We start from the raw sequence: 14306 nt of genomic DNA, 5'->3' as shown, positions 1-14306 counted from the left end.
CCAAGTCATGACTGACAAGACCCGAGTCAAGTCCCAAGGCCCAAACTTTGAGTTTCGAGTCCTAAGCAAGTCATAAGCCCCATTTCCACCAAAAACTTTAGGTATAGTACCTGTAGAGTCCCTTCAGACATGGTACCTAGACCCTAATTCCCTTTTGAGTTGCAGTGCAGGCTGTACTTAAATGTGGGTGGGGTTGTTGTGACTCACTGCTCCAGCCAGCTTTCACTGTATTTCCTCCTCATTGGTGACACAGAGGAAGTCTGCAGCTGGTTTATCGTCCACAGGGGTTTGCACGCTGATACTTTTAGAACAAAATAAAACAGGCTGCAGTGAGAGTCTATCTTGTTGGGATATTTATAAGTAGCAAGTTTATGCATTTAGTCCTTCTCAGGCAAGAGCAGTGTTGAGTGTTGCCGGAGCAGTCTATAGCTGCTGCAAGAGACAGCAAAACATCCTTTTATTTTATAGTTTCTAATATATGTAGACTTGCCACAGTATGAACAGTGGTTACATAAAGGATTCAAAACCAGCCACAGCTCAGCCCTGAGCAGAGTGACTGTCTGCTACTGACCAATCAACAGACTGCAGTGTTCACAGCTCCACCTTTTAGTACCAGATCTGTGTGCTAGGTACCCCAGCAGAGGGAGGACCAAAAATGGGGACAGTTCTCTTGGTACCACCCACAACTTCTCACAGTGGAAACAGAAAAAATGTGTAATGAACTAAAATGAACTGCTTGGTGGAAACGGGGCTATGTCTTCTTCACCAAATGTAATGCCATTTTAACAACATAAGTATAATAATTTTACAAAAAAAAAATATCATGAGTGCTTTTAAAAAAATCTACTTATGTCAAAACAAGGTTTTTAGAATTTGTTAGGTCTTTTTTGCCCCACATGTTTTGCATATAGTAATCCTAGGTTTAATTAGTTTGTTTGCCTTTTGACCATTACATTCTTTTGTACATAAAAAATTCTCTGGTATATTTTTTTCCACTTGGCGCTCGGTAACCTAACGTTAGGTTTTCATAGTTCTTTCCTGCAACTCAATCAAATGCTTTTGGATTTGGTACAAACTAAGTCAATAATTTAGGGAATTTAGTGTCGACTTGCTGCAAATGGGTTAGGCCCAATCTCAATACCCCCCCTTGTCCACTACCCCTCAGCCCTTGGCCCTACCCCTAGCCCTTGCCCACTACCCCTAGCCCCCACGAGGGGTAGCGGTTGAAATCTTTCCCTAGGAATTGGGACACCACTCACTACGTCACCGCATCGGTTACGGTCACGCATACGTAACTATTTTAAACAGGAAGCCGTGAGCCATCTACATTTCCAGCCGGCATCTACAATGGAGTCTCCAGTTGAGTGCATCCTACCGATAGCATTTGCTGTATTCATCATGCTTTGTTTGATGAACGACAGACGACAAAATGTATGTACAACAGGGGACTTGGGACGGGCCCTTAATTCAGCTGATTGAGGAAATTCAGATTCAGATTTTTTTTATTGTCATTGTACAGACATACAATGGAATTCAGGTGCACTCAATGACCGGGCTCATATATAAAAATAAGTAAGAAATAGTAAGAAAAATAAATAAAAATGCCCCCATCCCACTCACGTTCTACACAATTGTAGATACCATACACTCGTTGCCAAAGTATGCCGTTAAAATGGGATTTGAAAAAGTGCTCATGCATATTATAATGAATTATTCAGTGGAACACTTTTTAAATCACATAATTTTTAATCTTTGGGCTTGGGGGAAGGTATCAAGTACTTTCAAGTCAAAAGGCTTAAGTCCGAATGAAGACATGAGTCACTGCTGTTGAAGTCCAAGTCGAGTTGCAAGTCTTTTTTTATTTAGCTGCTGGCTCAGCCACCTCCATGTTGAGATCCGTGACCAGACAACTCATACGCTCTGAACACTGCATAGAGCCCCTTTAATAGTTCTACATGCTTTAAGCATTTTTCACATCTAAGAATGTATATAAATGTTTATATTTGATATTTCAGTTATATGTTTGAGTATCAGTGAGGAAACATTTAAAGGGTTTCAGTAAATGTAGTGACTCAGGAGAGACATAATTCAACCTTTAGACTTTAAAAACACAATGCACCCACATTTGTATTTTTCATAGGATGGAGATGACCCTGATGACCCCTACACAAGCCTGCAGCAACCAATGAGTGATGTTTACCACACTATCTCAAATGCTATCTGCCTGGATAACCAGGAAGTAGATGGCAGAGAGACTGATCCAAGTTGTGAAATCTATGAAAACGTTTAACCAAAAATCCAGAGAGCATGACTGTATAATGTGTATGTTGACATACTTGACTTCTTGAGACAAAGTTATCCTACAGTTCAACGATATCTCTTGTTTTATTCATGTAGATGTTAAAAAAGTGATGAACGTGTGATGGATTTTTGGTAAAGACGCCAAAAATGAGGACTTAACTTGTGGGTAAAGTTCCTTGTTCCTCTAGTAACAGGCTGAAAAGCTGTGTTTTGCCGCTCTCTGTTTGAATGTTTCAAACCTGATTTTCTGGGTGTGTTGATTTATTTAAAACTGACCCTGTGTTATGGGGCACTGTGTAACTGTTCTTTAACACACTTAACATGTTTTAAGGTATCACCAAAGTTAAGGCCTTTCTCATAGGCACAGTAATGTAAAAATAGCACCCTTAAAACTTTACAAGTGAAGGAGTTTGTGCCTTTTAGCTGCGATTTACAGCGTTGATTATTTCTGATTAAATATTAGAATCACAAGATAAAATTCAGTCATTGCAACTGTATAGCTACTGACTGAAGATTAAATATCCTGAAAGCTTGTGATGCTTAGAGTCACATGAAGGAGGTTACAGTTGTTTGTTCACTTGAACAGAGATGTGTGTTCGTCACTTACAATGGTGTCGAGTCCTAACAGTGCTGTATGACGATGACACACTGGTTTCCTTGTGAAAGAGGCAAAGACATGAATTGCAACATGCTGCTGAGACCCCGCAGCTTTCTATTCACAGCTCAAGCTCTAAATATGTGATGACCACAGAAGCATCTTGTATGACATATGACTCACTATCAGTACAGATTGTACCAGCACAGGCAATACTTCATGTTTGGGTTGGACTCATGGTGGATCCAGTTGTCCAACTGTGGACAATGAGACATCTTATTGTAAACACATATATCACTGCATTGAGAAGTGTTTTTGAAGGTGAAAGTGTCTGAATATGAAAGCAGAAGTTCCTGCAGCAGCACTTCCTTTCTAGGACAGTCCACACCAGCTCGTACCTCTGTGTAATGTGAGGTTTAGGTAGCCAGACAGCAGTGTATAGAGGTGTGTCTGTCCTCCTTCAGTCAGTACAGGAAAGAGCTCACTGCCAGCAACTATTGCTTCTTCACCAGCATGGCAAAATGGAAACTGTGCTTTGTTCTGCTCCTGCCACTGATAGTGTGTTTTGACAGTGAAGGTAATGTACAGAAGTTGTTTTCTTTATATTTCTGTCTTTGGTTCAAAGAGGACAACTAAACATTTTCTGTAATTTTCTACTGGAATTAAAAATGTGCTTTCATATTCACAGAATACAAAAATACAGCAGCAGCTAATCAGACTGTATTATTTTCAGTGACTCTAGTGAAAACCATCAGCAGTGAACCAGATGTGACTCCAATATGCACCAATGCAACACTTAGTCCCATCATATTTATACTGTGTAAGATCAGTACAGTGATGAGCAGTGGAGAAGAGTGTATCCTGTCTTATCGATATGCCGAAGGGTTTGAGCATGGATGTGACTCCAGGTTCACACTTGTGGCAAAGAATCAGACTGTGTTTCTCCATCTGATCAATCTAACACCAGTGGATAGTGGGGACTGCACCTGTGAGTGTACACATCATGGTGGAATAGAGATTGTCCATCTGAATATCACTGTGGAAGGTAAATATTTTTTGCTTTTAGGATTCAAACTTAATGCATTTCTCTCCTACTTTAGCTGTGAATATTTCAACATTATTATCATTAACATGAAATTAGTCCTCTTTCAATGTCAAGAAGAGTATAGGATAGTAATGTCTTTAAGTATTTTGGGATATTTTAAGTCTGTTGGGAGCACATCTTGATATTCATAGCTGCTGTCTGTAGATGTAAAATGCAGAGTTTATGATCCAGGTGAAACACTGTCGTGCAAAGATAAAATATGAAAATGTAATTAAATACATATCACATTATATTGTGACCAGAAGGAATACAATTATGTGTTTCTTCACAAACAGGACCAATACCTGCACAATTTTTCTGACAAAGATTTCTGTCTTTACAATGTTCAGAGGACGAAGGCACCAGCAGTTATACACGCATATTGATCCCAAATGTTCTGATTGGTCTAACTGCAGTCCTCATTATAACTGGAGTTATCTTTGGGTCTATCTGCAGAGGAATACATCATGGGTGAGGGAAGACTGTTCAATTCAGATGATATCTGTTGTGTGTGCGTGTGTATTTTGTGTTTCACTAGATCTGATAACTCTTTCTATTTAAAGATGCTGTTCAAGATCCGCCACATCTGGATTATCTGAAACTCCCGGCTCTTTAGTGAGTAATGTATTCTGATATTCTGTACCTTTAAACTCAGGAAGAGAATCAAACATACATAAATAGTGTTTCCATTGTTCAACATAATGTAGTTTAAAACCATGATGCATTGTGATTTATATTTTTTTTTTTGTAAAGGATGGAGATGACCCCTACACAAGCCTCCAGCAGCCAGCGAGTGATCTCTACCAAACTATCTCAGATTCAGCAAACAGCACTGCCTGTCTGCATAACTACGAAATAGATGGAGTAGAGACTGATCCAAGTTGTGACATCTATGAAAACATTTCAAGTAACGAATCAACATAACATAATTAACAGCATCAGGACTGTGACTTGTGTTTGCACTTGCTAGGAACTTACATGCTGTGTCATTACCAAAATCTTTCTTCAAAATACGAGCTCAGTATTACATGTGTCATCTATCACATGGGGCAGGTATTTTCCAATAATCTCAACACCTCCAAATCTTTGAAGTTGTTGTTGGGTGTGGCTTCTTTGTTCAGAAGTATACTCTGTATAAAAGTGCTGCAGTGGCTGGTAACACAGGAAATACAATAAAATATGTAAAATATAACCCTCTCCTGTAGGACTGTTTAAACACACATACACCTTGTTTTGACTTGAAGCCTTTCTGATGGTCACGGTAATATCAAAATGACACCTTTATAACTACGGACAGAATCACTGTGGCGCTGCACTATTAGATTTATAGTTAAACACGGTGGTCCAACCTATCTGATGTTTCTGTTGTGCTTATTTTGTATACTGTGTTGCTTTGCTTACGTCTTTGCTAAACCAAATCTACCAGCACAGAAGGTAAAGGTGCATTTTCTTTATGCTGCGAAGTCAGAATTTCTGAGTTCCCAGTCGGAAATCGGAGGAACCTCTCCAACCCCAACGTCCAAATCCAATATGGCTGCTCCGCTCATCAACAGTAGTGAAAACTGTAGTTATAAACTGTTTATTATCATTTCTATCTTATATCTGTCTCATTAAAAGACATACACATGGTCCTGTCCAACTTCTATTTGTGGTTATATTCCTATATGCACAAAAATACATAATGCATTGTAATCAGCTGGTACAGCTAACAATGGCTAACCTGGCTTGGAACGGGACTCAGAAGTTATTCTGAGTTGAGCTTCTTACCCTAAAAATGTGATATATTACTCAACCTCCACGACTGAGAATGACTCACCTTTGGTCGGGTGTGTTTCCTAGAGCTTCGCGTTGCTGTGCTGTCGGTGATAGTAGCCGATGTGTTTCAGACTGGAGGTTTGAAGACGTGTTTTGCCACTCAGCAACAGTTACTATACTAGATGTTTATCAGATAGTGCTGTCGTGATCATATTTTTTCTGTTTTAGCTTCTCTGCACTGGCTCCCTGTATATCCAGAACTGAATTTAAAATCCTACTGTTAACTTATAAAGCTCTAAATGGTCAAGCTCCGTCATATCTTAGAGAGCTCATAGTGTCATATTATCCCACCAGAACACTGCGCTCTGAGAACGCAGGGTTACTCGTGGTCCCTAAAGTCTCCAAAAGTAGATCAGGAGCCAGAGCCTTCAGCTATCAGGCCCCTCTCCTGTGGAATCATCTTCCTTTTGCGGTCCGGGAGGCAGACACCGTCTCCTCATTTAAGACTAGACTTAAGACTTTCCTCTTTGATAAACCTTATAGTTAGGGCTGGCTCAGGCTTGCCCTGTACCAGCCCCTAGTTAGGCTGACTTAGGCTTAGTCTGCCGGAGGACACCCCTATAATTCACCGGGCACCTTCTCGCCTTCTCTCTCTCTCTCTCTTTCTCTCTCTTCTCTCTCTCGTATCCTATTACTGCATCTAGCTAACCCGGCCATTCTGGATGTCACTAACTCGGCTTCTTCTCCGGAGCCTTTGTGCTCCACTGTCTCTCAGATTAACTCATATCACAGCGGTGCCTGGACAGCGTGACGTGTGGGGTTGTGCTGCTGCCGTGGTCCCGCCAGATGCCTCCTGCTGCTGCTGCCATCATTAGTCATTAGTCATACTTCTTCTGTTATTATACACATATGATTATTGTCACACATGTATACTGCCAGATATTAATACATACTTTCAACATATTGTACCGCAGTAACCAGAACTATAACTATAATATTATTACTTTCAACAATGTTGTTGTAAGCTACTGTCATTACCTGCATCTCTCTCTCTCTCTCTCTCTCTCTCTCTCTCTCTCTCTCTCTCTCTCTCTCTGTCTCATTGTGTCATATGGATTACTGTTAATTTGTTATGCTGATCTGTTCTGTACGACATCTATTGCACGTCTGTCCGTCCTGGAAGAGGGATCCCTCCTCAGTTGCTCTTCCTGAGGTTTCTACCGTTTTTTTTCCCCGTTAAAGGGGTTTTTTTGGGAGTTTTTCCTTATCCGCTGCGAGGGTCATAAGGACAGAGGGATGTCGTATGCTGTAAAGCCCTGTGAGGCAAATTGTGATTTGTGATATTGGGCTTTATAAATAAAATTGATTGATTGATTGATTGATTGATTGATTGATTGATTGGTTTTTTGCAGTGGAAAGAGTTTTAGTTGGACTACCTGCAGTAACAGTGTTCTTGTCATCTTTCCTCCTGACAAAATCAAAGTGATGGGAATATTTCAAGCCACTAAGGTTGCTGCTTTGTGACGTGCCTGCGCAGCGCAACTACAAAAATGAGTCTGCAGATATGATTGTTGTATTTCAAGTCAGTGGTGGAGTGATAACAAAAGTAACGTTGTGATGTGTTGTTTGGTTTTGGGGTAACTGCAATTATTGCTCAAATTGTATTATTAATTAGTTACACTACTTGTTACTGGAAAAAGCACTATCAATGCTGAAGAGTACATAGAGGTTTTAGAGCAACATACGCTCCCATCCAGACAACGTCTCTTTCAGGGAAGGCCTTGCATATTTCAGCAAAGCGATGCTAAACCACATCACAACAGCATGGCTTCGCAGTAGAAGGGTCTGGGTGCTGAACTGGCCCGCCTGCAGTCCAGACCTTTCACCAATAGAAAACATTTGGCACATCATAAAACGAAATATCCAGCAAAGAAGACCCAGGACCGTTGAGCAGCTAGAATTCTACATCAATGGGACAACATTCCTCACCCCAAACTCCAGCAACTGGCCTCCTCACTTCCCAGACATTTACAGACTGCTCTACCTGGAAGTTACTATCACAAACATTGTGATTTGGTCTATAGATCATTTCATTGCTTTTTTTCTTGCTCAGACAACAGCACTGGTTCCTGTTTACTTCCTGTCAGCTACCACAGACTATAAACGATATATTGTTTCCTTGCATTACGCAGTCACACAGGAAGTACACTTGAACCAATTTAGAAAATTTGTGTCGTCAAGTTTGAAACGGTTGAAACAAAGAGAAGTGATTAATTAGGATAATTTCAAAATAAAATTCTGCCATTGCAACTGTAAGCTGCAATTGAAGATTGAAGACCACAGTTAGTTTCTTCACTTGAACTGGGTTGACTCTCTGGCATAAGGTGAAATATGTTTTTGCCACTTAAACCACTGCTGTATGACTAACTGGTTTCCTTTTTAAAGAGCAGAGGAACATGAATTGCAGTGAGCTGTTGAGACCCTGCAGCTTTCTATTCACAGCTCAAGCTCAGCCTTTTACATATGTGATGACCACAGAGGCACACATGTCAGTTTCAGCATCTTGTATGACGTACGACTCTCAATAACCAGACAAAGTCTAAGACCAGTGCAGGCAATACTTCATGTTAGGGTTGGAGGTTGATCCAGTTCAAACTGTGGCTGTACACCTGATGTTTGATGATCTGACATCTTCTTGTGGCTACATTAAACATCGACATGAGAAGTGTTTTTGAAGGTGAAAGTGTCTGAATATGAAAGCAGAAGTTCCTGCAGCAGCACTTCCTTTCTAGGACAGTCTACACCAGCTCGTACCTCTGAGAAAGTGTGAGGTTTAGGTAGCCAGACAGCAGTGTATAGAGGTGTATCTGTCCTCCTTCAGTCAGTACAGGAAAGAGCTCACTGCGGGCAACTGTTGCTTCTTCACCAGCATGGTAAAATGGGAACTGTGCTTTGTTCTGCTTCTACCACTGACTATGTGTTTTGACAGTGAAGGTAATGTACAGAAAAACTTATTTCACATAATGGAAAATTTATGCAAGTTAATTGTCTCTATTCTTCCTGTCTTTGGTTTAAAGAGGACGACTGAACCTTTTCTGAATTTTTCAGTGAATTAAAAATGTGATGTAATGTTTACAAATTGCCGAAATACAGCAGCAGCTAATCAGACTATTATTTTCAGTGACTGTCGTGAAAACCATCAGCAGAGAACCAGATGTGACTCCAATATGCACAAATGCAACACTGAGTCCCATCATACTTATATTGTGTAAGATCGGAACAGTGATGAACAGAAGAGAAGAGTGTGTCCTGTCTTATCAATATGCCAAAGGCTTTGAGCACGGATGTGACTCCAGGTTCACACTTGTGACAAAGAATCAGACTGTGTTTCTCCAGCTCACTGGTTTAACACCAGTGGATAGTGGGAACTACAGATGTGAGTGTACACATCATGGTGGAATAGATATTTTCCATCTGAATATCACTGTGGAAGGTAAACACAATTTCTTTATTGTTCCTCATGCCTGAATTTAAGCTGGTTATTTTTCACCCTGCTCAACTCAGAAAAAAAATGTTGGCATTGTACGTTTCTGCAAACCACAGATGAGTTACACACCAGTATGCACGTTATTATGTTGTGCATTCGTTCAACTTTTTTTTCTTTATGTTTCAACAATGCTGTGGTTTGATTTTGAATCAAAAATGACTTGATCATGTTTGGGCATTAAAAAAAAAATCAAGGCTGGAGATGTCTCTGTTTTAAAAACTTTTCATTGCACTATCCTTGTAGGAAATGCACATATGTCTAGGTTAAAAAACTATGGCTTTTTGTAGCACTATCCTAGCCGTAAATGCAGCGATGTCTTGGTAAAATCAAGTGCTTTTTGTGGCACTATTCTGGCTGGAAATGCAGAGATGTCTTGGTAAAAAACAGTAGATTTTGTGGCATGATACGAGCAAGAAATGCAGCGGTTTTGCCAAAAACAGCCACTTTTTGTGGCACTGTTCCAGCAGTAAAGGAAGTGATGTCTTGGTAAAAACAACAGTTTTTTGTGGCACTATTCTGGCTGGAAATGCAGCAATGATTTGGTAAAAATAACCTTTTTTATGGCAGTATCCCAGCAGTAAAGGAAGTGGTGTCTTGATTAAAACAACTGTTTTTTGTGGCACTATTCTGGCTGGAAATGCAGTGATGTCTTGGTAAAAAAAACAGTCAATTTTGTGGAACGATACGAGCTGGAAATGCAGCAGGAAATGCTGCAATGTCTTGCCAAAAACAGCCACCTTTTGTGGCACTATTCTGGCTGGAAATGCAGCGATGTCTTGGTAAAAAAAAACAGTCAATTTTGTGGCACGATACGAGCAGGAAATGCAACAGTAAATGCAGCGATGTCTTGGTAAAAACAACCACTTTTTTGTGGCACTGTTCAAGCAGTAAATGCAGCAATGTCTTGGTAAAAACAACCGTTCTTTGTGGCACAATTCTGGCAGGAAATGCACAGATGATTTGGTAAAGAAAAAAAAACAAAAACACTTTTTGTGGCAGTATCCCAGCAGGAAATGCAGTGATGTCTTGGTAAAAACAGCCGTTCTTTGTGGCACTATCCTAGCAGGAATTACACAGATGCCATGGTAAAAAACAGTCACTTTTTGTGGCATCTGAGCAGGAAATGCAGTGGGAAACACAGCAATGTCTCAGTAAAAAAAAAAAACAGTTGCTTTTTGTGGCACTATCCCAGCAGTAAATGCAGCAGTGTCTGTCCTGGCAGGAAACCCAATGATGTTGGTAAAACACACAATCACCTTTTGTGGAAAGACAGCAAAGGGTTTCTAAAAACATTTGGTGGCTTAAAAGAGCGGCTGGAAGCACAGTGAAGACTTGCTAAAAAAACTACTAGTCTGTTTGTTGGTCTGAAACGGTGGTCTGCAGCTCTGCAGGTGTCTCAGGCGTCAGTGCTATCTACTATCCCCTCCACCTACCGATGACAAAGTCAGCTCATGTATAAAACGTGCATGTAACATATCCGTAGTTTGCAGAGACGTACATTTTCTTCTGGTGGTAAGCTGCCCTGCAACAACTGTATTATGTTAAAATGGTAGTGCAATGCCTGTATTTATGTATAGTTTAAAGATTAATCAAGGCATAGAGTAAATGGGCCTTAAAGTTTATTTACTAATAGAGCAAATGTCTGTGTCGTTTGTTTGTGATGTTTTAGAGGATGAAGACTCCAGCAGCTTTCCAAAAAAGGTTATAGAAGCCTTGACTGGTGCTGCTATGATCATGCTTCTATCTGCAGTTATCTTTGGGTTGCTCTACAGAGGAATGCGTCAGGGGTAAGAGACTACTGCAGCAGTATATGAAGATCTTGACTTTCTGTTTCATGAACTAATGAAGGACGACACTGCCTTTCATTTCCTGTTCTATCTATAAAAATAGAGAATACACTTTAAGATTCATTTTTAATGTATTGTTGTTTGACCCAACAGAAGCCAGCCAGAGCCACCAAGCAGTCATCACAAAACGGTAATGTACAGAAAAATATATTTTGTTTATGCCGCTCATTTGACTTTAATCATCTTTTTAAATGCATGTTTTTCAGCAGGAGCCAGAAGACATTGAGCCGTACAGCACCTTCGTACAGCGAGAGGGTGGACTTTATTCAGTGGTCAGACTGCATGTGTGTGACACTGACACTATTAATTCAAACACGGTTACCACACAGGACACACATGCAGGGAATTTTTTACAGAGTTCCAATTATACCGTCTGTGCCAAGTGAAATGGAACCTGTTGTCCACAAGATGGCAGTGTTTTGCTTTCTGTTGACTTGTGTTTCACTTCATCGTATTTCTTGTATGTGAGTTGAATGTCTAAATTTGAGCGTGTTAAAGCATACATTATATTATACTGTAATACTGATCACAATAAACAAATTACAAATAAAATTTTTATATAATAATGCTTTATGTCTTGGATTGTGGCTCAAATGTCTGAGTTGGTCTCAACAACAGTACACAGCCAAATTAACGGCCCAGTCAACAGAAAAACATGTTGGCATCATACATTTCTGTAAACCACAAAAACATTACATTTGCACATTTCACACATAAGACACTGTTTGACCAACAAATAACAAAAAAATGGTTGTGATTTACCGCTTAAGCCAAGATATGATCTTTTCCTAACCATAACCAAGTGTTTGTTTTTCCTGAACCTAACCACACATTAACCACAGTGTTGCTGAAATGTTAAGTTTCAACATATCAGCTGCATAATCACATGCAAATATAATGTACACATGATTTGCAGAAATGTACAATGCAGACATTTTCTCTGGTGATTGGGTCGCAATTCGACTCGATTTAATAATGATAATAGAAAAAGACAGAATTGACTGAAGAACAAACAGAAGAGCCAAACGGGACAGTGATAGAGTGCAATGTGTCTGTATTTCCTTTGTTCCAAAGAATAAGGAGGATCTTCTTCAATTTCACTTTAGAGACACTTGAATTCTTTGCTTCTATTGTTTTTCTTTTTGGTGTTCCCCTGGTAGCATTCCTTCTTCTTGACAGAGGAAGTACACCTGGGTCACAAGCATCTGGTTAACATTTTCTTGCTATTGTTGTCACAAATCAGAGTTTAAGCCAGGCAGACTGCAGTACAATACAACAGATTCTCTCAGCACTGTTAGGGGAGATTTAAGGGAAATGAATCAGCTCTCCTGACTGCAACAGCACATTCAGCATCTATGATTGACATATTGAGTCTGATAAGCAAAAAACGCAGAGCAATAATGCCCTGTAGCTTAAATTAAGTGCATTCAACATTTTCCAAAACACACAGCTTGATTACGCCAGCAAGGATTCAATCAGCAAAGTGACATTCACTTTCCAAATGACTGTGCATGACAAATAAATAAACTGCTGGAGATGGGAAACATCTGCTTTTGTAGCTTACACTCAGTATCATTATCACACAGCAAAATTTTTGATGTACAATTTCAAAGTATTTGTACATGACTTTCCCCACTTCATAATTTTGTTGTACTACCTTTCAGACAGAAATATTCTACCGTGCTTTTTACTCCACTACACTTTTCTGACAGATTTTACACATACCAAACTACCCAACAGTATTTAAAATAGTTAAAATTAGCACCACCATGAACAGCTACATCATTAAAATGCTGCCTCAATGGTATTTTTTAAAATGGCCGCATAATATGATGTATGATACTGCAATATGTGGGGTAATCTAATTAATATTTGTACTTTTTATTCTTTATTGTACATTTTTGCTGCTATTACTTCTAATAGCTTCTAATACTTCTATGAATACTCTTTGCTACTGCTTCTCTGAAGGGATGTCCTACATTTAAAGGACCACAAAACATTTACAGCCTCATCTTATGGAGTTTATCTGTATGTTATTGCAAAAAAACAGAAGTCTCTATTAACAATATGCTTGCTAAGTTGAGGTAGCTGAGGGTGAGGTAGTTTGTGGCTAGGTGGTTGAGCAGGATGTAGTAACATGCTAATTATTTGACTATGTCATCAGCTGATTGGAGTTTTACATTAGTGATGTGGCAACCTCACGTGCTTATCTTAGGGGTGTTCCCCAGGGTTCAGTCCTTGGTCCGATTGTGTTTGCTCTATTCCTGTTTCCTCTTGAGTAGATGAGACATTTTACTGTCACAGCTACGCCCGTTGATATCCAACTATACTTTTTGTTTTGACCTCAAAATCTAGCACAATTGTTGTTAATTGCCTCAATGCTTTTAGAAAGACCTGGAACCCCTTCAAAGGCCACTCAAGGCCCACCTGTTGCCTTTGTATGATTTCTGTTTTATGCTGTTTGAATCTTTATAAGTTATGTTGGTTGCCTTATTTCTTTTATGAAGCCCTTTGTGATGTTGTGCTCCAGAGCGTGGCCCTGGGGCACATTATCCTGACCAAACACGACCCAAGTACGACAGTTATAACCGAATCCAGCCCGAACCCAACAGACTTTCTGACCCAACCAGAGCCTGACACAGCTACCTGACATAGTTATTATTATGTACTGTGTGTAAATGACTATCAAAAGGCTGCTGTTACACACAGTCATACATGTTGCACACACAGCAGCGCAGTGCAGCTCAGCACAATACAGCACACACACTCAATTGGAGCAGACTCAATAGACAAACGCTGTGGCCTAACCTTTTACACAATGTCACTCACACTATACTCACACAGTACACAGATATAATTGAATTAGAGTCTTACCACTTTCCTGATGGCAAGTTTTGTCTAGCGTCCTCCATTTGCATTAGTTCAGTCTGAATATTTACCTCCTCCTGCCTGAAATTTAACTATTGGCCTGTGTTGCGTTCAGGCATTGTCACGTGAATAACAAATTTTAGCACTTGAATAGGCCACAGCACAACACAGCAGCATGTCAAGTGGGCTTAACCAGAGCAAAATTTCTGATTTGTTATTTGGGACCCGTCGAGGGGTCCTGTTGGGCTCGGGTCGGGTATCCACACTCTATTGTGCTATATGAATAAAGTTATCTAGTGTGGTAGCTAG

At 39.9% G+C, this 14306-nt stretch overlaps 2 protein-coding genes across 5 annotated transcripts; both read left to right on the top strand.

Annotated features, from left to right (window-relative positions):
- Positions 1-3319: 3319 nt before the first annotated feature.
- LOC125885138 (uncharacterized) lies at positions 3320-7107 on the top strand. Its single transcript, XM_049570616.1, has 5 exons — positions 3320-3473; positions 3630-3941; positions 4331-4451; positions 4544-4595; positions 4734-7107. The coding sequence occupies exons 1-5, from the start codon at positions 3410-3412 to the stop codon at positions 4902-4904; spliced, it is 720 nt and encodes a 239-aa protein (XP_049426573.1). The 5' UTR covers positions 3320-3409; the 3' UTR covers positions 4905-7107.
- A 1436-nt stretch (positions 7108-8543) lies between these two features.
- LOC125885137 (uncharacterized) lies at positions 8544-11701 on the top strand. 4 transcript variants are annotated; one of them, XM_049570613.1, is made up of 5 exons: positions 8544-8729; positions 8917-9228; positions 10952-11069; positions 11223-11259; positions 11339-11701. In XM_049570613.1, the coding sequence occupies exons 1-5, from the start codon at positions 8666-8668 to the stop codon at positions 11513-11515; spliced, it is 708 nt and encodes a 235-aa protein (XP_049426570.1). In that variant the 5' UTR covers positions 8544-8665; the 3' UTR covers positions 11516-11701. The 4 variants fall into 4 exon arrangements, with proteins under 4 accessions (XP_049426570.1, XP_049426569.1, XP_049426572.1 ...); XM_049570612.1 differs by having other exon boundaries at positions 11336-11701; XM_049570615.1 differs by lacking the exon at positions 8917-9228 and having other exon boundaries at positions 11336-11701.
- The last annotated feature ends 2605 nt before the right edge of the window (positions 11702-14306 follow it).

This window comes from Epinephelus fuscoguttatus, linkage group LG24 (genome assembly GCF_011397635.1).
Source record: "Epinephelus fuscoguttatus linkage group LG24, E.fuscoguttatus.final_Chr_v1".
Classification (NCBI taxonomy): domain Eukaryota; kingdom Metazoa; phylum Chordata; class Actinopteri; order Perciformes; family Serranidae; genus Epinephelus; species Epinephelus fuscoguttatus.
The sequence above is the reverse complement of the archived record's forward strand: the minus strand, read 5'-3'. Positions and strand labels throughout refer to the sequence as shown.